The sequence below is a fragment of the Narcine bancroftii genome, chromosome 4, assembly GCF_036971445.1.
Source record: "Narcine bancroftii isolate sNarBan1 chromosome 4, sNarBan1.hap1, whole genome shotgun sequence".
Taxonomy (NCBI): domain Eukaryota; kingdom Metazoa; phylum Chordata; class Chondrichthyes; order Torpediniformes; family Narcinidae; genus Narcine; species Narcine bancroftii.
In genome coordinates, this window is record NC_091472.1 from 255,798,553 (window position 1) to 255,825,166 (window position 26,614).

General features: G+C 42.0%; 1 protein-coding gene across 6 annotated transcripts in view; it reads left to right on the top strand.

Moving 5' to 3' along the window:
* sema5ba (sema domain, seven thrombospondin repeats (type 1 and type 1-like), transmembrane domain (TM) and short cytoplasmic domain, (semaphorin) 5Ba) overlaps positions 1–6,064 on the top strand; it is a 395,686-nt gene extending 389,622 nt beyond the window's left edge. For all 6 annotated transcript variants that reach the window (XM_069934791.1, XM_069934794.1, XM_069934796.1 and 3 more), the window contains one exon: positions 419–6,064. In XM_069934791.1, the coding sequence (XP_069790892.1) occupies positions 419–571 (153 nt within the window). In that variant the 3' untranslated portion in view covers positions 572–6,064. The remainder of the gene's footprint in view (positions 1–418) is intronic.
* Positions 6,065–26,614: the final 20,550 nt, after the last annotated feature.

The window sequence follows — 26,614 nt, forward strand, 5'->3', positions numbered from 1 at the left end:
TGCTACAATGGGGACATTCAAAAGACACTTAGGTAGTTAGATGGATGTAAGAAACATATGATTGTGAGGTCGGGAAGGATTAGATTGTTCTGGAGTAGGTTTACATAGGTCAGCACAACATTGTGGGCAGAAGGACCTGTACCATGCTTCACTGTTGTATATTCAACCGAGACAAAACCCATATAGTCACCAGAAGAACATGCAAACTCCATCCAGTCATCTCCCAAGGATGCGAGTGACCCTAGGTCACTGGAGCTGAGAGGCAGTTGCTCTACTCATTGCACCCATTGGACTGCTCCCTGTGAAATGCAGCAGAATTGCATGCATCTTTTACTTTCTTAAATCAGCTGGTTTGGTGAAATTACTCAATGTCATTCTTATCCAAAGATATTTAATTTTATTTTTTCTTTTACCTTAGACACTGAGCAAGAACAATTTGATTCCTGATGACAGAAGCAACTATTTCTCCTCCGTACAGCAGACGAATGTGTACACCACAACATACTATCCCAGCACCTTGAACAAATATGACTACCGGCCTGATTCATCACCTGGGAGAGCCTACACCTAACTCCCACTGAGGCGATGCTTAGAAATGAACCAGAATGGACCTCTGCCAGCAAATCATAGTCATAAGAATGCTCGTAGGCATTGTCGCATCAGCCAGTCTCAGTTCCAAATTTTCTTGAGGTCCTCCATTCAAGATTTGCACTTCAAAATCCACAATCCAGCCATCAAGCCTTGTTTATGACAGAAGAGACCAAGACTGAAAGAGCAACAATTTTTTTTTATATATATAGACTCATGGACGAAGAGATTTAATTTGGGAAAAGACTAAACACAGCCGAAAAAATGGCTGCCACAGTGGCTGGACAGTATTAACATCGCCATGGCAACCAATCATCTCTGTGAAACTGTAGATTTGCTTAGGGCTTCCTCACCAAGATTAATTGGTATTTCAGGAAATGGAACTTTGAGTGTGACTATAGAACCAGGAGATGGAAATGCTCCTTCAAATCTGAGAGGGGGGAAAAAAAATGGCAATTTAAAAAAAATCTAAAAGTGATTTTTTTCTCTTTCCCCCTTCAGTGTTTCTTCTTAGTTGGATGTTCGGTGGAGCCTAAACGTAGCAAAACATAGTCTTACATAGAATTTACTGTATAGAAATGGGCCTTTAACTCAACAGGTCCAACCAAGCCTGTGTTTATGTTCACTCCCATATTTCATTCATCATCCCCTGTCGTAGGACCATCAGAATGTTTTGTATTTTTAAACTGATCTGTTCCTTGTAATGTGTCCTCTATCCTCTTTCCGTTCCATTTCTCTCCTCCCCTTTCCTCACCATGAATGTGAAATGTCTCCTTTTTGGAGGAAAAGTCAGTTGATTCATAACAACCCCATGGCATTGTAAATCTTTTGGATTTGACATTTGGGAGAAGGAAGGAGGAGGAATAACATTCAGAAGGATAGAGTCAACATTTGGTTGCTTAACCAGAGACATCCAGCAAATCAATTTTTACCATCGGAAATTAATTGGATGAAATTCTTGTGAAATATTTAAAGCAACTGTATTTTTTCCATTGTTAAAATGATGGATCAAACATGCTTTTTTTTAACAAAGAAATTAATTCCTGTGCTTTATTTGTGTGAGTGGTCAGAATGGTTCATCAATGTTGGAGGCCATTCTGCCCAACATGGTTGTGCTAGAACATTTCAAAATCTTGTCCAATTAATCCCACTCTGTTCTCTTTTCAAAACCTTGAAAGATCCATTATTTTAAGTGTGCAACAAAGTTTCTTTGGGATCTGCTTCTATGGTTGAATATGACTAGTGAGTTAAACCTTTTTGTTGCCATTCATTTAAAATCTCAGTGGCCTGATTATTTAAAGTCCAAATTGCAGTGAGTTTGCATTGCAAAGATTTTAAGGAGAGAAGTTAAACTTGGAGCATTATTTTAAAACAAACTTTGTAGTTACCTTGAGGGAAAGTTTATTAATTGCAATTCCTGATCAGACAGGGATGAGGTGTTTGGATTCCCAGGATTTTTCTTTGGAATTTGGAACTCACTGCCCATGGACCTGGTCAAAGCAGAGTGATTCCAGGTTTTCAAAGGGGATTTGGAGGTTATGCAGGGCTTTAGATAAGAAGCTGGGAAATGGACTGATGGATTGCGCTTCAGAGAGCTTAAGACTCAATGGGCTGAATTATCTCCTGTGTCATAATAATTCTGTGATTTTATAGTTATATTGTTAAGATCTCCAAGACTAATTATCTTTGGAATTAGCGAACTACTGAACAAATAATTCAGAGTGAATCCTTTGATGATTCATACACATAATTTAATGCTCTTGATATGATCACTTTGGTTTGCATCAGGAAGACCTAATTGCTGCTTCACCCTTGATTAAGTTGCGCCTTTGGAATGTGGCCCTTGATATTTTAAAGGACCAGGTTGTTCTGAGATGGAGAATTGGACACGAGAGAATTCTAAGCTTATGATGCCATCACATCAAGGTATATAAGATTTTGAGGGACATAGGGTGGACAGAGCAAATTCCTGAGGACATACAGTATGTTGAAGGTAAGTGGAGGAAAGTTTAGGGGAGACGTCAGGGGTAAGTTTTTTTGCACATAGAGCAGTGGGTGCCTAGAAGGCATTGATGAGATGGTGGTAGAGGCTGGTACCATAGGGACATGGAAGAGTCTTTGATAGGCACATGAAGTGTAAGAAAAGTAGAGGGTTATGGGTTTGAAATAGAGAAGGATTAGATTGATAGGTCGGCACATCATGGACCAAAGGGGCTACACTGTGCTGTAATGTTCTGTTCTATGTTCACATATACTGTATGTGGTCTGAGAGTCTTTCATAGAGTCATATAGCACTGAATCAGGCCCTTTGGCCCTATGCAGACCATCTAATACCTAGCTATGTGAATTCAACTTGCCAGCACTTTGTCCATTGACTGTTGTGCCCTGGTGATTCAAGTGCTCTTCCAGATATTTCTTCGGTTGCGAGAGTACTTTCTCTTACTTTTTCTTCACAGGAAATGGAGGTCAATGATAAGGCTCATATTTATTGTCCTTACTTCATCCTTCCGCCCAGGAGGTCATTTAAAGTCAACTATATTGATTGATCTGGGGTAATATATAATTAGGCAAGACTAGGTAAAGACAGTGGATCTCTTTCCCTGAAGGATGTTCATGAAGTAGATGGGGTTTGTGAGAACTTATGGTCACCATTGTTAATTTGGAATGTTTTATTTTCAAATTCAGATGTATTTATTTGTTTGAATTCACCAACGGGCCTGCAGCAGACGTGGACATACCCCTCCATAAATCTTCGTCCGCGAAGCCAAGCCAAAGAAAGATTATTCCACTGTTGCCCTAACAAGGTTGATACTGGATTAACGGTATAGAATTCTTTAGTACATGTGGGAAGATAGTTGAATTCTGTCTGTTGATCCAGTAACATAACTGTGCCTCTTTGGGGGGAAAAGGATGGCTCAGTGGTGCACTAGAAGAGCTTCTGCCCCTCACATCTCTATCAACCAGGTTCAATCCTGACCCCAGGGGCTGACTCTTTGGAGTTTGCACATTCTCCCTGTGACCGCATGGATTTCCTCCAGATGTTTCAGTTTTCTTTCACATCTTTATAGGTAAACTAACTACTTTAAACTTCCCCTAATTCAGGTGGGTGGTAGAATTGATGGGAATTTTTACATTTTTAAAATTTTATTTTATTTGCAACATGCTAGAAGCCAATTCTGGTCATTTAAACCCGTGCCACCCAATTACACGCAATTAACCTACAAACCTATATTCTTTGTAGGGTGGGTGAGAACCTGGGGAAATCCCACCCAGACATGAGGAGAATGTACAAACTCTCTACGGTCAATGACGGATTTGAACTTAGGTCACTGGCGCTCTAATACCATTGCGTAGCCACTAGGCTAACACTATGCCCATGTGGGTAGATTTTGAAGGAAGCTCCTTGGAGGATGGGATTGCTGTGTGAGCTGCCATAGACTTGCTGGGCTGAATGGCCTCCTGTACAGGAATTAATTAAAGATGGACAATAAATAGAGAAATAATATTTTCATAGACGGAGACAATTAAATGACATGTAGACAGGTACGTGGATGGGAAAGGTTTATTGGTACACTGGCCAAACTCAGAAAAATTGGGACTAGCTTAGCCAGCATTGACAAGTTGGGCCTAAGGGCCTGTTTCTCTGCAGTAGAACTCTATGAAAACAGTTACAGAGTTTTGTGAATGTACTACTGCATTGAGTGTTTAATGCATGACAGAAAATGTCCAATGTAGCAACACCAGAATTAACAATGCCACTGTAGTTCATGTACAGTTAATCTCCTGTGGGTTTGACTCCTGGCCTGTCATCAATCTGTCCTGAGATCCAGAGATGCCCCTGGAATGAAGAGCAAATGAGTGACTATGCCAATAGTAAGTCTCTGAGATGCGTGTGGAAGTGCATTGATGTAGCATCTGAGCCAACCTGATAATAAGGTCAAAATATATTTCTTTTATCCATACACTGCCTTTATTCCAATGACCTCAGTTGAAAAATAAATAGCATTGGACAGATTTTTACTGAATATAATTCAGAACTGCTCAATGCAAATCACAATCTGCTGGAGGAACTCAGCGGTTCGAACAGCATTAGTGAAAGAACAAGAACAGTCAAAATTTCAAGCTGGAGCCCTTCATCAAGACAGTCTTGATGAAGCATCAAAGCATGCCCAGCTGAAGCGTTGATTGTTCTTTTTCTCCCATGGATGCTGTTCCTCCAGCAGATTGTGTTTAGCTCCAGATTCCAGCATCTGCAGTCACCCGTGTGACTACATGACATCTTTGAATGGTGGAGCAGTGAACTATTCCTGTAGAGTGGCTTAGAGTGGGTTCAATCCTGACCTCCAGTGCTGACTGGGTGGAGTTCGTACATTCTCCCTGTGACCAGTGCAAACTCCACAAAAACTCCACCAGTTGGGTTCCCTCCCAGATCCCAATGAAAATGCAGGTCAGTTGGTTAATTTCCCACTGTATATTTCCCCTTTTGTATGGGAGTGGCAGAATCTAAGGGTTGTAGACAGGAATGTGGGGAAAATTTTAAAAATGGACCTCACGTAGCATTAGAGTGAATGATTGATGGCCAATGGACTGAGAAGCCTATTTCCATTTTGTATATCTCTTTGTGTCTCCAGAGTAAAATATGATTTTTTTTGGCTGTGACTGCATTTTTTGATCATTATTGCATTGATTTGGTGCCCTATTACGTCATTGATTTGGTGCCCTATTACGTCATTGACTTGAGCTGTGTTTGAAGGCAGCCAGACCTAGTGCCATCACATATGGAGCCTAGGATCAAACCTGTTGCTTCAATGCCCATTCTGATAGAACCTGGATTACTCTGCATTGGCTGCAATCCCATTTCATGACTATGTTTGTTTATTTCTGGACATTGAGAGATATGGGAATAGTGCAGGAAGTAGAGGATAAACCACAAGCTTAAAGAATGGTACAGTGGATCAGCTAACGTACAATGTAGAATGAAGATATCTGGGACATTATCAAGGAATATATTTCTGGCAAAGGGTCTTTGATCTGAAATGTTAATATTCTTCTTTCATGGTTTTAGGCACCTTCCTGGTCTTGTCCCTTGCTACATTTCAAATCTGCTGTAGCTCTACTAATATCCACACATCAAAATATATGCATCAATTCTGGTGATAGATTTACCATTAGTGGCTGCCTGGTCACTAAACGTTGGAATTCTCCCAATCTTTCCCTCAATCTTTCACTTCCTAAAACTTTCTTCAGTGAATCAGGGATACATTTTATTTGAATATTCCTCTTGAAACATTGATGGTGCTATGTAAATGCAAGGTAGTGCTGAAGTGGAATTACTTTTTTAAACTTTTATTTCTTTAATGAATGTGTTGTTAATTTTTTTTTGTAAATAAAAATTCCTTCTCTTGTATGCAAGATGAAGTGTAAATAATAGTAAGCTTCAATTTGCTACGTGACTAGCTATTAAAATGTGCCTTAATTTCCGTCCCTCACTGTCCTTGTATCTCATTGGATTTCTTCAATGTGGCTCTGAATAAATATTCGCACTGGGCTCATCAGAGATATGATTTTTAATATTGCACTTGACTTGTACCTCAGGCGACAGCAATGCACATTATCCCCAGACTCAGAGCTGTACCCAGCCAAGGCATTGCCCCTTGCATTTGGGATTTCCATGTCGAGCAAGTTGCAGAGGGGAAGGGCTGCAGACCAGACTCATGTAAGACAAAGAAAGATCAAATGCCAAAACAGGCATTGGACCCAGGTGAAGGAAAATAGTGAAGATTTGTGATCAACAAAAATGGCCCTTGATGAGTTTTATCAAGGAGAAGACGAGTAAGTACATGAAATTCATCGGATTGTCAAATATTGTGGGGACCTTTTTGGCCTATTATGTTCATACCAGCCAAAAATGGATTTTAAATTAATCCCACTTCCCAGATCTTGGCCACTACATCATCATGCCAGATTCCCATCGGGAAACCGTTGTTATTTTTTATTTATATTTTAAATTTGATTGGCCTGCTATGTGGAAATTAAACTCTGCCTTTATCATGGTTAATCTTATGCCATTTTCTGTGAATAGCTTTTCTGCGTGAGTCCAAGATGGAGCTGGAGGGTGGTGAATTTTTGCAAGCTTCTTGGATGGTACACAGATCTAAACCTTTCTCAAGATCTCCATGCACAAGGCAATAAATAGTTCATTTCATAGTGGTAGCCACAGGATTGTACCATTGATTCGAACTGAAATCAAATCCCACCGTGGCAGCTGAAGGATTAAAATTCAATTACATAAATATGGATTTTTATTAAAATCTGGTTTCAATAATAAAAACGAAACTACTGATTGTCAAAAATACCGTGAGGTTCATGAATGTTAAGGAATAAAATCTGTTGCTTTAACTGTCCTGTCTGTTTATGTCTCCAAATCCATCAATGTGAGTGGCTCTTGCTCTTTACCTCTGAACTGTTAAAGAAGGCCAAGGTTTCATCCACTGCCGGATGGAGACCACCTGCAAACAGGAGGTACAACACCACATAATTCGTCTGGGTACCCTCCAACCGGATGGCATTAATATTGACTACTCCGGTTTCTGTAACAAACCACCTCCCACTACCCCATGTCTCCTTTCCTCTAGCTTTCTCTCTGTCTCTCTCTCTTTTCCCTTTTCCCTCTGTCTCCTTTTTCAGAGGTAAAATCAATTCTCACCTTTCCTCTTATCATATCCAATTAACACCTTTTGTCTGTTAGTCTGGACTCCTCCCCCTTTCATCATCCTTTCTTTACCTCCAATGGATACTATGAGACTGGCTGAGTTCCTCCAGCATTTCTGTGTTTTGACAGTGGTAAGCTTGGCTTCATTGGTGGGGACATTGAGTACAAAAGGAAGGCAGTCATGTGGATGCTATATAAAACTTTGGTTTGGTTTGACTTAGTGTATTGTATAACATTTTAGCACCCCATTACAGGAAAAATGGGAAGGCTCGGTAAAGATGTAGGAGAGATTTACCTGGATGCTGCCTGGATTAGAGAGTATGAGCTTTAAGGAAAGGGTGGACAAATTTGGGTTGTTTTTTTTCTGGCAAGTCAGAGGAGATCTGATAGAAGTTTATATAACCATGAGAGTAATTGATGGAGTGGACAGTAAGAAACTTTTTCCCAGCGTAAAAATGTCACATAAACGTGGATGTGCATTTAAGATGAGGGGGATTTAAGGGAGATGTGCGGGGCAATTTTTTTTAACAGAGTTGTAGGTATCTGGAATGGGCCACTAGAGGTAGTCATGAAGTATATGATATGATGGTGTTTAAGAGGCTTCTAGATGAACATATGAATATGAGTGAAAGGGTGGTCTGCTTTTCTCTGTTTTAAGCCTTTACAGTTCAGAGACAGAGATATAATAATGGACAGTATTTCCAAAGAATGTCAATGAATAGCAATAGAGCATAGAACACTACAGCACAGTACAGGCCCTTTGACCCTCGATGTTGTGCCAACCCATATATTCCTGAAAAAAAGTTCTAAACCATCCCTACTTTGTAACCCTCTATTGTCTTTTCCATCCATGTGCTTGTCTAAGAGTTTCTTAAATGCCCGAGTGTTTCAGCCTCCATCACTATCCCTGGCAAAGCATTCCATGCACCTGCAACTCTCTGCGTAAAATAACACCCCTGATGTCTCCCCGAAACCTACCTCCCTTCACTTTGTACATATGTCCTCTGGTATTGCTGTTCCTGCCCTGGGAAATGGATACTGACTGTCCATCCTATCTATGCCTTTCATAATCTTGTAGACCTCTATTAAGACTCCTCTCATCCTTCTGCGCTCCAAAAAGAAAAGTCCCAGTTCTGCTTGCTAGCCTTGCCTCATAAGACTTATTTTCCAATACAGTAACATCCTGGTAAATCTCCTCTGCACCCTCTCCATGGCTTCCACATCCTTCCTATCATGAAACACGACTCTAAGTGTGGGCTCAACCGAGAATTGTAGAATTGCAACATGACCACTCTGCTCTTGAACTCAATCCCCCGATTAATGAAGCCCAACTTACCATAGGACTTCTTAACTGTCATACCTATATGTGCAGCGACCTTGAGGGATGCATGGATTTGGACCCCATGGTCTCTTTGTTCATTGACCATTAACCCTATACTCCTGCCTTCTGGTTTGTCCTTCCAAAATGCATCACCTCACACTTTTCTGGATTTAGCTCCAACTACAACTTTTCTGCCAAACTCTGCATTGTGGATGTATCATTTACTAACTTTCTATAAAATTCAGCTCAATCCACAACTCCTCCAACCTTCATATCATCTTCACACTTACTGACCCATTCTTCCACCTCTTCATTCAGATCATTTATAAAAATCACAAAGAGCAGGGGTCCCCAGATCAGATCCTTGAACTGACCTCCAGGCGGAATACTTTCATTCCAATGCTACTCTCTACTTTCTATCTACAAGCCAATTTTACACCCACATAGCCAAAGTTCCATGGATCCCATGCCTCATGACTTTCTGAATGAGTCTCTCATTGGGGACCTTGTCAAATCCATATACAGTAGATTGCACCTACCACCCTACCCTTTTTTTCATTACCTCCTCTAAAAACTCAGTTATACCCTACCCATCACAAAGCCATGCTGAATATCCTTGAGTAGACTCTACTTCTCCAAATCCTCATAGATCCTATCCTTAAGAATTCTCTCCAATAGTTTACACACTATTGACGTAAGACTCACCAGTCTATATTTCCAGGGTTTCTCCCTATTACCTTTTTTAAACAAGGGGATGACATTTGCCATTCTCCAATCCTCCAGCCCCTTCCCTGTGGCCAAAGAGGACTCAATGATCATCAGTACTGCTTCAGCTATCTCCTCACTTCCTACAGTAAACTGGGGTATATTGCATCAGGCCTGGGGACTTCTCAATCCTCCACATTGTCCAGCACAAAAGCCTGTTCTATTCCATCCTCACCCTGATCAAGGTCCTTTTCTCTTTTGAATACTGAAACATTCAGGACCTACCCAACTTCCTCCGCCTCCAGGCACATGTTGCCTCCTTTATCCTTTCAGGGCCCCACCTTCATTCTCATCATCCTTCTGTTCTTCACATATGCATAGAACACCTTGGGGTTCTCCTAATCCTACAGGCTAAGGCCTTCTCATGCCCCCGTCAAGCTCTCCCAAGTCTTTGCTTAAGTTCCTCCCTGGCTACCATATACTTCTCATGAGCCCTTCCTGTTTCCAGCTTCCTATATCTAACATATGGTTCCTTCTTCCTCTTGACTAGTTGCCTCACCTGCTTCATCAACCATAGTTTGCTTTTCCTACCATCATTTCCCTGTCCCAATGGGACAAACCTCTCCTGAACCCAATACAAGTGTCCTTAAATTTCCTCCACATTAGTTCTGTGCTTTCACCCTTGAACATCTGTTTCCAATTTACTCTCGTTAGTTCCTGCCTCATCCCATCATAATTATCCCTTCCCCAATTGAACATTTTCCCATTTTGTCTGCTTTTATCCTTATCTATTGCTATGCTAAAGCTCAGGGAGCTGTGGTCACTTTCACCAAAATGCTCCCCCACTGAGAGGTCTTCCACCTGACCAGGTTCATTACCCAGAATTAGATCCAGTATGGCATCTCCTCTCATTGGCTGGTCCACATAATGTGTCAGGAATCCTTGAACAAATTCAGTCCCATCCATCTCTTTTGCAGTCAGGAGGTGACAGTCAATAATAGTAGGGAAGTTGAAATCACCCATAACTACAACCCTGTATTTCTTGCACAATTCCAAAATCTGCCTGCTTATCTGCTCCTTGGTGTTCTGAAAGCTATTTGGGGGCCTATAGATTACTCCTAGTGCAGTGATTGCTCCCTTTCTATTTCTGACTTCCACCCACACCGTCTCAGTAGACACTCCCTCTGCAGCCTCCATCCTTTCTATACCTTGAGACTATCACTGACCATTAATGCTACTCTCCTCCACCACCTCTCTTACCTCCCATCTTATTCCTTTTAAAACATCTGAACCCTGGTACCTGCATCAGCCAATCCTGTCCCTCCTCCAGCCAGGTCGCTGTAATGGCCACAACATCATGGATCCCCATACTGATCCATGCTCTAAATTTACCCTCTTTTTTCCTAATACTTCTAGCATTGAAAAAGACACATTTGAACCCCTCTAACTGACTACCTTTATGTTTTGTTCCCTATCTGTCCTTCCTCACAAATTCAGAACAAAAAGTATCATGCTTTTGACCTTCTGCCCTATCCTCTGCACTCACATTCTGGTTCCCACCCTCCCTGCCAAACTAGTTTAAACTCTTCCCAAAAACTCGAGCAAACCTGCCCACCAGGATATTGGTCCCTTTCCAATTCAGGTGCAACCCATCCTATTTGTATAGGTCAGACCTTCCCCAGAAGAAATCCCAATGATCCACAAAGCTGAACCCCATCAAAGTAAGATTAAAAATTGACATAAACTCCAGTCTGACTAAATTCTTTGTTTAGGCAGATGAAGCAAAGAATTACTGGAGGAAAGCACCATTCCAGGGGTAGAAATAGTCAGTCAACATTGTGGGTCTGGACCCTTTATTGAATGTTGACTGACCATTTCTAGCCATGGATGTTGTATGACTTGCTGAGGTCCTCCAGCAATTCTTTGTCTGCTCAAGATTCCAACATATGCAGTCTGGACATCACGCTGGGTCAGAGGAGATGGTTTAGAATGTATCTTCAGCGACGAATGAGGAGGAAATATGTTGAAACTCCAGAGCTAAATGCCTTGGCAACTGAATGGCAGGTGTCAACAGTAGGGAAAATGTAATATAGGGTGGAGGGAGTAGAAAGAATCTAAAGATGTATTTATAATTGTCACTAAAAGCAGTGAATCTTCTATCTGCTGCTTTTTAAAAATCTTTGGTCAATGTTCAACTCCATTTCTGCAGAGTTTGTATAATGCAAAATATGTGTTGGTCATTGTAATATTCTTGGAATTTCTAATTTTGGCTTACCAATCAAAAGTCTGATGAGGGGCATAAAATTCGGTTGAAGTATCTCTTCGGAGCTATCTCTAAGTGTAAACTGTCAATTCAGGGAGTTGATTCCGAGAAGATTCTGGATCGATGGTTCAGCAATAGATTAGGGAGATTCCAAATAAAGAAAGCAATGGCTTAAAATGCTTGTTCATTTATTGTGGTTTGTAAGGGGTTACTTAAGGTGGCATGTGAGTAGGGAAAAAAAGCTTGGGAATCATACCTTAAACCTATGCCCCCTAGTTTCAGAATCCTTTGCCCTGCGACAAACATGTGAGCCTTCAATTGTTCTATGCCTCTCGTGATTTTATAAACCTCTAAGGCCACCCCTCAGCATTCTATGCTCCAGGGGAATAAAGACCCCAGCCTATCGAACCTTTCCCTTTTAATATAACATCCTGGTGGACCTCTTCTGCATACTTTCCAACCTTTCAATCCTCTAATTTTGTTGTTCATCATTGAGCCAGTGAATCGTAGAGCACAGGAACAGACCCTTCAGCCCATCATGTCTGGGCTATCCCATTTTCACACATTTGTAGTGTAGCCTTCGATGTGGATCCTGCCTGTTGACATCACCCTCATCCAGCTTGCTTGATGGAATTACAATCCAGTTGAGCACTTTAGCTGCATGATTCTTGGCCTCCAGTGTAAACCATGTTGATGTAGTTGTCTCCAGCCAATGAGCCATGGGATTAAGTTGGGCCAAAGGGCCTTTTCCATGCCATCTGATTCTTATTCAAAAACAGGGAAAATGCAAAATCTTATCAGTTCAAACTTGATGTGGGGAGGTTTAACTCTGGCAGTTGAAACATACAATCACCTTACAGATAGCGCTGGATTCGAACCTGCGCTGCAACAACATTGTACTAACCACTGCACTAACTTGCAGCTTACAAATAGTGCTGGAATATAGGGGTGTTCCTACGGATTCATAATGTGGATCTGTGCAACACAATTGTCCCTGAGTCACAGAGGTAAACTCTCTTCTTGAACGACTGTGGTTCTTCCACATGGAGATAGTCCCAGTGGGGTTGGGGTTGTAAGTCCAGAACCTAGACAATGATGTATTTCCTTTTTAAAATTTTTTTTTTAAAAATCACATAACATAGTATTGATTTTTACATATTGATACAGACATAGCGTGATTAATTATTTATATATAAAAAACAACCTCCCTACTAATACCCTCCCTCCTCCCATCCCCATCTTCAAAGAGAGAAAAGGGAGAACATCATCTAAACTTCTTTCTTTTTCTTTGGCTTGGCTCCGCAGACGAAGATTTATGGAGGGGTATGTCCACGTCTGCTGCAGGCTCGTTGGTGACTGACAAGTCTGATGCGGGACAGGCAGGCACGGTTGCAGCGGTTGCAAGGGAAAATTGGTTGGTTGGGGTTGGGTGTTGGGTTTTTCCTCCTTTGTCTTTTGTCAGTGAGGTGGGCTCTGCGATCTTCTTCAAAGGAGGTTGCTGCCCGCCAAACAGTGAGGCGCCAAGATGCACGGTTGGAGGCGATATCAGCCCACTGGTGGTGGTCAATGTGGCAGGCACCAAGAGATTTCTTTAAGCAGTCCTTGTACCTCTTCATTGGTGCACCTCTGTCTCGGTGGCCAGTGGAGAGCTCACCATAGAACATGATCTTGGGAAGGCGATGGTCCTCCTTCTGGAGACGTGACCCACCCAGTGCATTTGGGTCTTCAGCAGCATGGATTCGATGCTTGTGGACTCTGCCAGCTCGAGTACTTCGATGTTGGTGATGAAGTCGCTCCAATGAATGTTGAGGATGGAGCGGAGACAACGCTGGTGGAAGCGTTCTAGAAGCCGTAGGTGATGCCTGTAGAGGACCCATGATTTGGAGCCGAACAGGAGTGTGGGTATGACAACGGCTCTGTACAAACTGATCTTTGTGTGTTTCTTCAGGTGGTTGTTTTTCCAGACTCTTTTGTGTAGTCTTCCAAAGGTGCTATTTGCCTTGGCGAGTCTGTTGTCTATCTTTTTGTCGATCCTTGCATCAGATGAAATGGTGCAGCCGAGGTAGGTAAACTGGTTGACCGTTTTGAGTTCTGTGTACCCGATGGAGATGTGGGGGGGCTGGTGGTCATGGTGGGGAGCTGGCTGACAGAGGACCTCAGTTTTCTTCAGGCTGACTTCCAGGCCAAACATTTTGGCAGTTTCCGCAAAACAGGACATCATGCGCTGGAGAGCTGGCTCTGAATGGGCAACTAAAGTGGCATCGTCTGCAAAGAGTAGTTCACGGACAAGTTGCTCTTGTGAGACTGCCATCTGTGCTGTACCGGATGTAAAACCGTCTTCATTGTTGAGGTCTTTCAAGGCTTGTTTCAGCATCATGCTGAAGAAGATAGTAAAGAGGGTTGGTGCGAGGACGCAGCCTTGCTTCACGCCATTGTCAATGGAGAAGGGTTCAGAGAGCTCATTGCTGTATCTGACCCGACCTTGTTGGTTTTCGTGCAGTTGGATAACCATGTTGAAGAACTTGGGGGGGCATCCGAGGTGCTCTAGTATTTGCCAGAGCCCTTTCCTGCTCACGGTGTCAAAGGCTTTGGTGAGGTCAACAAAGGTGATGTAGAGTCCTTTGTTTTGTTCTCTGCACTTTTTTTGGAGCTGTCTGAGGGCAAAGACGTCAGTAGTTCCTCTGTTTGCGCGAAAGCCACACTGTGATTCTGGGAGGACATTTTCGGCAACACTAGGTATTAGTCTATTAAGGAGAATCCTAGTGAAGATTTTGCCTGCAATGAAGAGACAAATGAGATGTGCTCCACACAAGGGTCATGCCCAGCGCGGAATGCCATACTGACCACCGGCTTGTTTGCTGCAAGCTCAACCTTCACTTCAAGCCAAAGTACAAGAACAGTGGAGCCCCCAGAAAGAGGTTCAATGTTGGAAACTTGCAGTCAGACATAGTGAGAGGAAACTTCCAGGCAAAGCTCGAGGATGCAAACTGCCTCACGGACATGTCTCCTGAAACCCTCTGGGATCAGCTGAAAATGGCCATACTGCAATCCACTGAAGAGGTACTGGGATTCTCCTCCAGGAAAAACAAGGACTGATTTGACGAAAACAACCAGGAAATCCAGGAGCTGCTGGCAAAGAAGCGATCTGCCCACCAGGCTCACCTTGCAAAGCCTTCCTGGCCAGAGAAAAAATGAGCCTTCCGTCTCGCATGCAGCCACCTTCAGCGCAAACTCCGGGAGATCCAAAATGAGTGGTGGGCTAGCCTCGCCAAACGAACCCAGCTTAGCGCCGACATTGGCGACTTCAGGGGTATTTATGAGACATTAAAGGCGGTGTACGGCCCCTCACCCCAAGTCCAAAGCCCTCTGCGCAGCTCAGATGGCGAAGTCCTCCTCAGCGACAAGATCTCCATCCTCAATTGATGGTCAGAACACTTCCAATCCCTTTTCAGTGCCAACCGCTCAGTCCAAGAATCCGCCCTGCTCCAGCTCCCTCAACAACCCTTGAGGTTAGAGCTGGATGAGGTCCTTACCCGGGAAGAGACATATAAGGCAATTGAACAACTGAAAAGTGGCAAAGCAGCAGGTATGGATGGAATCCCCCCAGAGGTCTGGAAGGCTGGTGGCAGATCTCTGCATACCAAACTGCATGATTTTTTCATGTCTGCTGGGACCAAGGAAAGCTGCCTAAGGACCTTTGTGATGCCATCATCATCACCCTATACAAAAACAAGGGCGAGAAATCTGACTGCTCAAACTACAGGGGAATCTCGCTGCTCTCCATCATCTAATACAGTCACATTTAAACTGCAAGAATGGTGGTACCCATCCAGATCAAAATTTAACACCAATAATTTTCAAATAAGGGCTCCAAACTTTAATAAAGAAAAAAATATTTATCTCTTAAATTATATGTAATCTTTTCTGAAGGAATACAAGCTTTCATTTCATTATGCCATCTTTTCATACCTAAAACCGAGTCAGATTTCCATGCAATAGCTAAACACTTTTTAGAAACAGCCAAAGTCAAACATACAAATTCAATTTGATACAGAGTCAATCTCATTCTTAAAGCTATCAACTTAATATCTCCTAATATAAAACAACAATGGATCAAAAGGTAAATTCATTTTTAATACCCGTTCTAAAAACAATTTAATTTGTAACCAAAAACTTTTAACCTGAGGACAGGTCCAAGTCAAATGAAAAAAATACCTATTTCTTGACCACACCTAAAACATAAATCTGAAGAATTAAGTTGATTTTTTTTTCAATTTATGGGGAGTCAAATACAATTGATATTAAAAATTATATTGTACTAACCTATAAAGTACATTTATTACCTTAATCTCTACACAAATTTCTCCAAACATTTTCATCAATCTTTCTATCTAAATCAGATTCCCATTTCATTCTTGATTAATGAATATCTGGTTTAGGCATTTTATTTTGTAACAGCTTATAAATCTCAGAAATAATTTTTTAATAATCTTTGGTAAGTAATAATTCCAGGGAAGATTGTCTAAATAATTTTAAACTATAACCCAGTTTTTCTGATAAGAATATTTTAACATGATAATAACAAAGAAAGGTATTCAAAGGGATTTGAAACTTATCTTTCATATGATTAAAAGACAGACATTTCCCTGCTTTAAAACAATCTTCAATTTTTTAAATTCCCATTTGGTTCCAAACTTTCAAAAACTGATTATCCACAGTAAAATGAAAAAGTTTATTCTGATATAAGGGCATTTTCATTGAAATCTTCCCCTTCCCACCTATTGATAATCAATTTTATTCCATACTTCAATTAAATGTTTTAAAATTGATGGGTCTACACCAGTTAATAATTTTGAAATCAATTTGTAAATAAATTCTACCATAGCTTTTTCATAAATTTTATCTAACTCTATTTTAGCCCAAACAGGAGATTTTGTTTTATCAAACATTGCATTAATACATTTCAATTGTGCCACTTTATAATAATTCTGAAAATGGGGAAGTTGTAAACCCCCCCAATTCAAATTTCCAAGTCAATTTTTCCAAAGATAACCTATTAATTTATCCTTTCCATAAAAATTTTTGTATAACTAAATTAAGATCCTTAAAACATTTTTGTGGCATAAAACAAGGGATAGGTTGAAAAAGATACTGTACCTTTGGAAAAATATTCATTTTGATACAGTTCACTCTCCCCATTAAAGTAATAGGTAAGTCATCCTATCTATTTAAATCTTTAATTTTTTTTCAAATAATGAAATATAATTTAACATATAAATTTTCTATTTTTTAATTAATTCTACTAATTCTTAATTGGATTATTTGTCCGTCTAAATTGAGCAACCTTTTTACATTGTTCATTATTTCCTTCTACCAATGGCATAGCTTCACTTTTACCTCAATTAATTTTGTAACCCGATATTGTACCATAATCTTGCAATTTTTTATATAACAAAGCCAAAGAATTTTGTGGGTTTGTTATATAAATTAATATATCATCTGCAAAAAGACTAATTTTATATTCATCTTTATTTACTATAATCCCCTTAATTTAATCCCCTTAATTTAATCTTCTTGTCTTATCAATTGCGCTAATGGTTCAATTGCTAAAACAAACAATGCAGAGATAAGGGACCTTGCCGACCTTGTTAAAGGAAAAGATGAAGTAAGTTGTCCATTAGTAACCACTTTAGTCATAGGGCTGCTATATAAAGCCTTAATCCAGTTAATACATTTTGATCTAAATTGAAACTTTTGTAAAATTTTAAACAAATAATTCCATTCTAATCTATCAAAAGCATTTTCTCTATCTAAAGACAAAACTGATGCCAGTTCTGTTTGTTTTTCAGCACTGTATTAAACTAATCAATTTTGCTATATTATCAGTTGAATATCTATTCTTAATAAATCCAGATTGATCTAAATGAACCAATTTAGGTAAATATTCATTTATTTTATTTGCAAAAACTTTAGCTACAATTTTATAATCAACATTTAATAATGGTTCTGGTTTTAGAAAGTATTTTTTTCTTAGGTATCACTGTTATCACTGCATTTGAAAAAGATTCAGGTAAAGAGCATGTTACAGTAGCTTGTTTCAATACTTCTGATAATAAAGGCATTAATAAATCTTTAATTTTTTTTATAAAATTCAGACATAAATCCATCTTCTCCAGGAGATTTCCCATTTTGCATAGAATTCAAATAACTTCTTTCAAGGTAAATGAGGAATCTAAATCTTTCTGCAGTTGATAATTCAGATGGCAATTGAAGCTTATGCAATAAATCATCAATCTTATCTTCATTATTTATTGATTCAGACAAATATAATTTAGTATAATATTCTCTGAAATAATTATATATATCTTGTGATTTATACATAATTCTCGTCTTTTTTAACAGCAGTGATAATCCTCGATGCTTGCTCTGCTTTCAACTGCCACATCAACACTTTGTGTGCCCTTTCTCCCAACTCATAATATTTTTGTTTAGTTCTTTCAATCAATCTTTCCATCCTACAAGTCTGAATTGAAGTATAATACATTTTAATGATGCATTTTCAAGTCAAAAGTAAAACAGTAGTAGGAAGTAAAAGTAGTAAATTAAATCCGCAACACCAACTCTAGCCGTGGATCCCACAGAATTCCTGACACCACGGCTGTCCATCACAACACTGACCTCAACCCCGGAGCTCCTGACGTCTCAACTGCCATCTCCACCGCTGGATGTGCAGGGGAAAATACTGGAGCCTTCCTCACTGACTTGCACCATGTGGCTCCTGGCACAGACTGTTATTGATTTCACTACTGGATCCCACTCATTTATCCCCCTCACTACTCCTTCCCTATCCTCCTACACCCCTCCCCACTCTACCCCATCTCCCCTTCCCTGCCTTCCTCTTCTCCTCTAACCCAACCCTCAAACCTCATCTCTTCCCCCTCTCTCTAGCTACCTCCCCTACCCCCCTCCCCTTCCCTGCCCTTCTGACCTCCCCAACCCCCTCATCCTCCTCTAACCTCCCCCATCTCCCACCTCCACCCTTGGACCTCCCCAACCCTCCTCCTCCACCTTCCCCCAGAACCCTCCTTAATACAGATCCCCACTCTAACCCCTGTTTGGTTTTTACTATCCCCTCTGACTCTCCCCTTTGAGACAGAGCATTCAGTCCTCAGTAGAAGCCTCACCTTTGTCCCCCTTTGCCCACACCACAATGAGTTCCACACTCGTGGGACAATGAACTCTTCTTCTGTTGCCTCTGCCTCTGGGTTCACATCCATTACCACAACTCTCCAGCCCCCACCCAAGATCTTTTCTCCCACTTCAAGCCTTCCTCCTCCTTCTGGACACCTCATCCTGACCAGTTTCCCACTCTGGACTTTGTTATTCCCAACTGCCACCAAGACATCAACCGTCTCAACTTTACCACCCCCCTCACATGTTCCAATCTCACTTCTTCAGAATGTTCTGCCCCCCATTCTCTCCACAACAATCCTAACCTCACCATCAAACCCGCCTACACAGTTGGGGCAATTGTGGTCTGGTGCACTGACCTCTATCTTGCCGAGGCCAGTCAACAGCTCTTAGACACCTCCTCCTATCTACCCCTGCAACTGAACCCCAGAACCAAATATCAAATCACTGTCTTCAAAACCATCTCCAACCTCATTACCTCTGGTTACCTCCCCTCCACAACTACCAACTTCATTCTCTCCCACCCCCACATTGCTTGTTTCTACCTCCTACCTAAGATACACAAACCCAACCATTCGGGTAGACCCATTGTTTCTGCCTGCTCTTGCCCCACGAACTAATTTCATCCAACCTTGACTCTATCCTTTCTCCCCTGGTCCAATCCCTCCCCACCTCCATCTGTGACACCTCACATGCCCTCCATCTCCACAACGACTTCAGATTCTCTGAACCAGACCACCTCATCTTCATGATGGTTGTCCAATCCATTTATACCTCCATCCCCCACACAGAAGGTCTGAAAACATTTTGCTTTTTTCTGGACCAAAGACCCAACCAGTCACCCTCTACCTCCACCTTCCTCCACCTGCAGAACTTGTCTTCACTTTAAACAACTTCTCCGTTAACTCATCTCACACCCTCCAAATTAAAGGAGTAGCCATGAGTACCCACATGGGTCCCAGATACACCTGCCTGTTTGTAAGCTTTATGGAGAAAACATGCTGCAAGCCAACACAAGCAAGACCTCGCCCCCCCCCCCCCAAACTCTTCCTCCGGTATATCAACAAGTACATCAGGGCTACCTCATGCACCCATAATGAGCTTGTCAACTTCATTCACTTCACATCCAAATTCCACCCCGACCTCAAACTCACCTGATCCATCTCCAATAACATTCTCCCCTTCCTGGATCTCTCTGTCTCCATCTCAGGAAACCAACCCACAACAACCTGGACTACTCTTCCTCACACACTGTCCCCTGCAAGGATTCCGTCCCCTTCTCTCAATTTCTCTGTCTCCTCTGTGTCTATTCCCAAAATGAGGTCTTCCTCTCCAGATCTTCTGAAATCTCTGCCTTCTTCCACAAATGTGGCTTCCCCTCCACCACTATCAACATAGCCCTCATCTGTATCTCCTCCATTACCTGCTCATCTGCCCTGGCCTCCTCTGTCCCAAGGCACAACCAATATAGAATCCCCCTTATCCTCACCTACCTCCCCATCAGCCTCCGCATCCAACACATCATCTGCCAGAATTTCCGGCATTTACTACAGGATCCCACCACTAGACACATCTTTCCCGCTCCTTCTCTCTCGGCCTTCCGCAGGGACCACTCCCTCTGTGATTCCCTTGTGCACTCATCCCTCCCTACCCATTGGATCTCCAGCTTCTTCCCCTGTGCCCACAGGAGGAGCAACACTTGCGCCCAAACCTCCTCCCTCAACGTGGTCCGGGGCCCCAAAAAGGCCTTTCATGTGAAGCAACACTTCACGTACATCCAGAGGACTTATTTATTGCACCCAGTCCACCTATTGTGGCATTCTCTACATCAGAGAGACCGGTCGCAGACTGGGAGATTGCTTCACTCAGCACCTCCACTCCATTCGCAACCACAGCGACCTCCCAGTGACCAACCATTTCAATTCCCGGTCTCACTCCCGCACTCACGTCTGTCCATGGCTTTATGTAGTGTCCCACCCTGACCACCCGCAGATTGGAGGAACAACACCTTATTTTCTGTCTGGGCACCCTCCAGCCAGATGGCATTAACATTGACTTCATTGCTTTCCATTAAACCTGCTTACCTTTTATTCCCCCTCTCCCATTTCCTGCTTTTCCAGTTCTTTCACCTGCACAGCCCTGCCTTTCCAGCCCCTCCCCCTCAGTGCTGCTGTCCCCTCCCTCCATTCTCCACCTATCGTCTCCTGCCCTGCCACCCCCTTTCCCCCTCCCACTCTTTTATTCTGATGCTCACCGGCATTTGATGAAGGGATGAAGCCCCAAATGTCAGTTATGTATCTCTGCCTTTACTACATAATGGACACTGTTTGACCTGCTGAGTCTCTCTAGCCTTTTGTGTTTTTAGATTTCCAAGTCAAGATGATGTGTTAGACTTGGAGGGAAACCTATAAATGGTGGTGTTCTCAGGCATCTGCTACCTTTTTGGAATAACCTGGGTAAGTAACTGCATCATGTTTTTAAATTTAGATGTAGATATACAGCACAGTAGCGGGCCCTGTTGGCCCATGAGCCTGTGCCGCCAAATTACACCCAATTGATGTCTAACCACCACCCCCCCCCCTCCCCCCGACTCCGGTACATTTTGATTGGTGAGAGAAATCCAGAGCACCTGGAGGAAATCCACGCAGGCTGGGGGAAAACATACAAACTCCTTACAGACAGCGTCAGATTCGAACCCTGGTCGCTGATGCTGTAACAGTGTTGCACTAACCATGCTACCCCAATGAAGATGGTATGCTCTGCAGCTCACAGCATTAGCGATGAAGGGATTGAATGTTTAAGGTGCTGGAAGGAGCTGATAGGGGAATTACAATTCTGCTCTAACAGTTCCCACAGCCTCTTAGAACAAAAACAACTCTAGGCTAAGTACTCCACCCATATTACAACACATCCATTGGGAGCCCTGCAGCTGTAAGCCTGCTCATATGAATAAACATCAATGCCATCAAAAAGTGAAGCTGGGGCACAAATAATTGTGCTGTGCATGCTTTCAGGTGATAGAGAGGGAGGGGGTATGTTCATGGAATGGTACCACACTGGTGACGTTAATATGACCTTCCCAATCAACTCAGTTGTTGAGTGGACTACGATTTGACACTGTGGTCTAATGGATCACAAAACCCCCCTGTTCTTACTTTTCTCTCTCACTTACCCCATTCACAGTGATCTCTCCCTCTATCTGTCTCTCCACCTCTCTCACCTTCATTCCACTTAGCTCTTCCCTTGCTTTTTTTGATAAAGGGTCCCGACCTGAAACGTTGACTGACTGTTTCTACCCATGGATGCTGCCTGACCTGCTGAGTTCCTCCAGCAGCTCATTGTTTGCGCCCTGGGGAATAATCCCTGACTTGGACACCAGAGCATAAAAGCAGGAGCAGGAATGTAAATTTTCCCTCAAGTCTCCTTTGATTTATTCAGATTCTCGAGGCCCTATGGTCAAAGCCTTTTTTTTCTATAATGCCCACAATCTCTAACAACATCAGGTCTGAGCACCCTCAACATCTTAGGGCATGCAGCCTCCCTCACCCCCATCTCTCCCCCCACTGGATTGCAAAGATACTAGAGGATTATGGCATCAGGATTTAACATTTCTTCGCCAAGTGTCAGAAGTTGAGGTAATATTTGGGGCAATGTCAACGTTGTCATCTGGTGCTTAAACTGTTTTCATTCATTTGTGTTTTTTTTAAAAGAAAGGTCACTGCTATTTTCTCTGAGACTGGCCCATTCCCTGTTGCCATGACTGAAATGGCTTTTACTTATGTCTGAGTTTAGCTTTAAATTTTTAAAAAATTAGATATACAGCATGGTAACAGGCCATTTTGCCCATGTGTCCATGCCGTCCAATTACTCCCGATTGACTGACACCCCCCAGTACATTTTTGAATGGTGGGAGGAAACCAGAGCCCTCGGGAAAAACCCACTCAGACATGGGGGAAAACGTACAAACTCCTTACAGACAGCATGGGATTTTATCCCTGGTCCTAATCGCTGGCTCTGTAAAGGTGTTGCCCTAACCACTACGTCAACTGTGCCACCCTCCACATGATCTCCACAAGGAGTAAAGTCCAATGCAACTGATTCGAGGCAGGTTGTAACATGTGTAGTGTACTTCGAAGTCGACATCCCTCCCAAGAAACGCTCCTTAATTCTGCAAACAGTTTTGCTTTTGTTCACACATGGGAGGTACATTCTTCTGGAAAATCCAGGATTTGATGTCCATCACTGTCTTTTAGATTTAAAAAAAAATTAGACATACAACATTTAGGCATACAAGTCATACCAGCCCACGAAGCTGTGCATCCCCAAATATCCCAGTTAACCTTCAACCCCTGTACATTTTGAAGGGAGGGAGGAATCCCACACAGACACTGGGAGGATGTACAAACTCCTTACAGACAGCGCTAGACTCAACCCAGGTCACAGACAGCATTGCACTTATAGCTACACTATCCATGCCAGCCATCTTACCCTTGAGAAAGTGGTGTTGAGGCTACTTTTTTAACAGTCCTGAGATTTTAAATTAAATTAAATTAAAATTTAGGCAACATTACAGAAACAGGTCCTATCAGCGCACGAGCCCTTGCCACCCAATTGCACCCAATTGACTTGCAATCCCTGGTTCGTTTATTTTGAAGGTTAGATAGAAACTGGAGCACCCGGCGGAAACCTACACAGATACTGGGAGAACATACAAATTCCTTACAGACAGTGCCAGATTTGAACCCTGGTTGCTGGAGCTGCAACAGCATTGCACTAACCACCAAATTAACCATGCCGCCCATGGTTCCACAGGAATTCCTTGTGGAATTGATTCTAATTCAGCTCAGTGTCCTTGGTGGACTGCTTCTGAGAACAGTTAAAAGTCAACCGTGATACTGAGGGCCTGGATTCATGTAGGATTGTCTGGAGTCACATATAATTGAGACCAGATAGTGAAGCCAATTTAAAAAAAACAATCTGGTGGAATTCAGTGAGTTGATCACCATCAGTTATGGTTTTTAGACTGCAGGCACAATCAAGGAATGTTGCCACTACACAACACGGGCACCGCGATTTACCCTGCAGGACCTCTACAACTTTTTTGAGGAAGCCTGCAGGGTAAATCGTACCGGAAAAATTCATTGACAGTCATCCACTCGACTGCACGTCCAACCACTGGGACAGTTGCACTCAGGTACTTGCAGTCTGAACGACCATACTGGCAGTAATTGTGTTAATTTTTTTCTGCTATTTTCCTGACATTGCAGTCCAAAAACCGTAAGTGAGAGAAGAGGAATGGTCACCATTTTGGATCTGAATCTTTTATCAAGACTTTTCGTGCACTATTATTTTTAATTTTTGTTTATATTTATTGTTGTAAGATGGTTTATAATATGAATGTTTGCTCTCTGACGCTGCTGGAAAACACCAAATTTTGTGACTTGTTCATGACAATAAATTCTGATTCTGATTCTGATTGGTTGCAGGAGGGGCAGGACTGGCAGCTCAGTGTTTCGGGGTTCCATTGTTTCAGACGTGATAGGGAGAGAAGGATGGCAGAGGGAGGAGTAGCATTGCTGGTCAGGGAAAATATCACAGCTGTACTGAAACAGGACAGCCCAGAGGGCTCATTTACAGAGGCCATATGGTGGAGCTGAGGAATAGAAAAAGTGTGACCACACTGATAAGGTTGTACTATAGACTGCCCAATAGTCAGAGAGAACTCAAGGTGCAAATTTGTAGAGAGATAGCAGACCCATGTATGAAATAGAAAGTTGTGATGGTAGGAGATTTTAACTATCCACATATTGACTGGACTCCCATACTATAAAATGGCTGGATGACTTGGAGTTTGTGAAATGTGTTCAAGAAAGTTTTTTAAATCAATATATATAGGTACCAACGAGAGATGATGCCATTCTCCTATTAGAGAACTAGGCAGGTTAGGTGACAGAACTATGTGTAGGTGAACATTTTGGGTCCAATGACCATAATGCCATTAGTTTCAAGTTAATTAGGTTTGGTCCTCAAGATGAGATTCTAAATTGGAGAAAGGCCAATTTTATCAAAATGAGAAAGGATCTAGGAAGAGTGGATTGGGATAAGTTGTTTACTGGCAAAGATGTGTTCATCTTCATCTTGAAGGACTTCAAAATTTTGAGACTTCAGAGTTTGCACTCTCGAAGGCAAAAGTTAACAGGCAAAGGAAACCTTGGTTTTTCAAGGGATATTGGTGATCTGGTTAAGATGAAGAGAGAGGCATAAAGCAGGTATAGGCAACAAGGAGCAAATAAGGTATTAGGGAGAGTATAGAAAATGTAAGAAAATACTTAATAAGGAAATCAGGAAGGCAAAAAGAAGACGAGGTTACTTTGGCAGAAAATGTTAAAGGAAACCCGAAGGGTTTCTACAAGTATTTTAAGAGTAAAATGACAGTAAGGGACAAAATTGGTCCCCTAGAAGATCAGAGTGGTCATCTATGTGTGGAGCCTTATGAAATGGGGGAGATCTTCAGTGCTTCTCAACCTTTTTTCTTTCTATTCACATACCACTTTAATTAATCTCTGTGCCATCAGTGCTCTGTGGTTAGTAAGGGATTGCTTAAGGTGATATGTGAGTAGGAAGGGAAGGTTGAGAATCAATGCTCTAGACCCAATTGTTACTGAAACATTTTGCTTGAGAAAAATTGTCATTGGCCCATTTCCTTTGGAGTTATAAAACTGTGCACATAACGAGTCAATTAGGTACGATTAAAACAGTGGTTTTCAAACTTTTTCTTTCCACTCACATACCACTTTAAGCAATCCCTTACTAATCACAGAGCACCTATGGCATAGGGAATATTTAACGTGGTATGTGGTGAGTGGAAAGAAAAAGGTTAAGAACCACTGTCTTAAACAGTTATTTTTGCATAAGTATTTATTCTGGAAACTGGCATAGAGTATAAGGAAGGAAGGGAAACAAGCAGTTAGTGTCATGGATTTTAAAGAGGAGGAGGTGCTTGCTGCCTTACAGTGAATAAAGGTAGATAATCCCCCCAGGCGACGTGATATTCCCTCGGACCTTGATGGAGACTAGTGTAGAAATTTCAGGGGCCCCAATATTTAAAATGTCCTTAGGCATGGGTGAGGAGACAGAAGACTGGAGGTAGCTCATGTTGTTTTGTTGTTTATAAAAGGATCCAAAAGTAAACCAGGAAATTACAGGCCAGTGAGCCTGACGTTTGTAGTAGGTAAATTAATGGAGGGTGTTCTGAGAGATAGGATATACAAGTATTTGGACAGCCAAGGGCTGATTAAGGATAGTCAGCATGGCTTTGGGCGTGGTAGGTCATGTTTAACCAATCTTTTTTTGGAGGTGGTTACCAAGAAAGTAGATGAAGGAAAATCTGTGGATGTTGTCTACATGGATTTTAGTAAAGCCTTTCACAAGGTTCCACATGGGAAGTTAGTTCAGAAGGTTCTGACACTAGGTATCCTTGGAGAGATTGTAAAATAGATTTGAAATTGGCTCAATGGGAGAAGTCAGAGTGTAGTCGTGGATAATTGCTTCTCAGACTGGAGCCCTGTGCTTTGTGGTGTGCCTTAGGGATCGGTTCTGGGATCATTGTTGTTTGTTGCCTATATCAATGATCTGGATGATAATCTGGTAAATTGGATCAGCAAGTTTGCTGATGACATTAAGATTGGAGGCGTTGTGGACAGCGAGGAAGGCTATCAAAGCTTGCAGATCTGGACAAACTGAAAAAGTGGGCAAGAAAATAGCAAATGGAATTCAGACAATGTGAAGTGTTGTGACACACCAAGATAGGACATACACAGTAAATGGTAGGGCA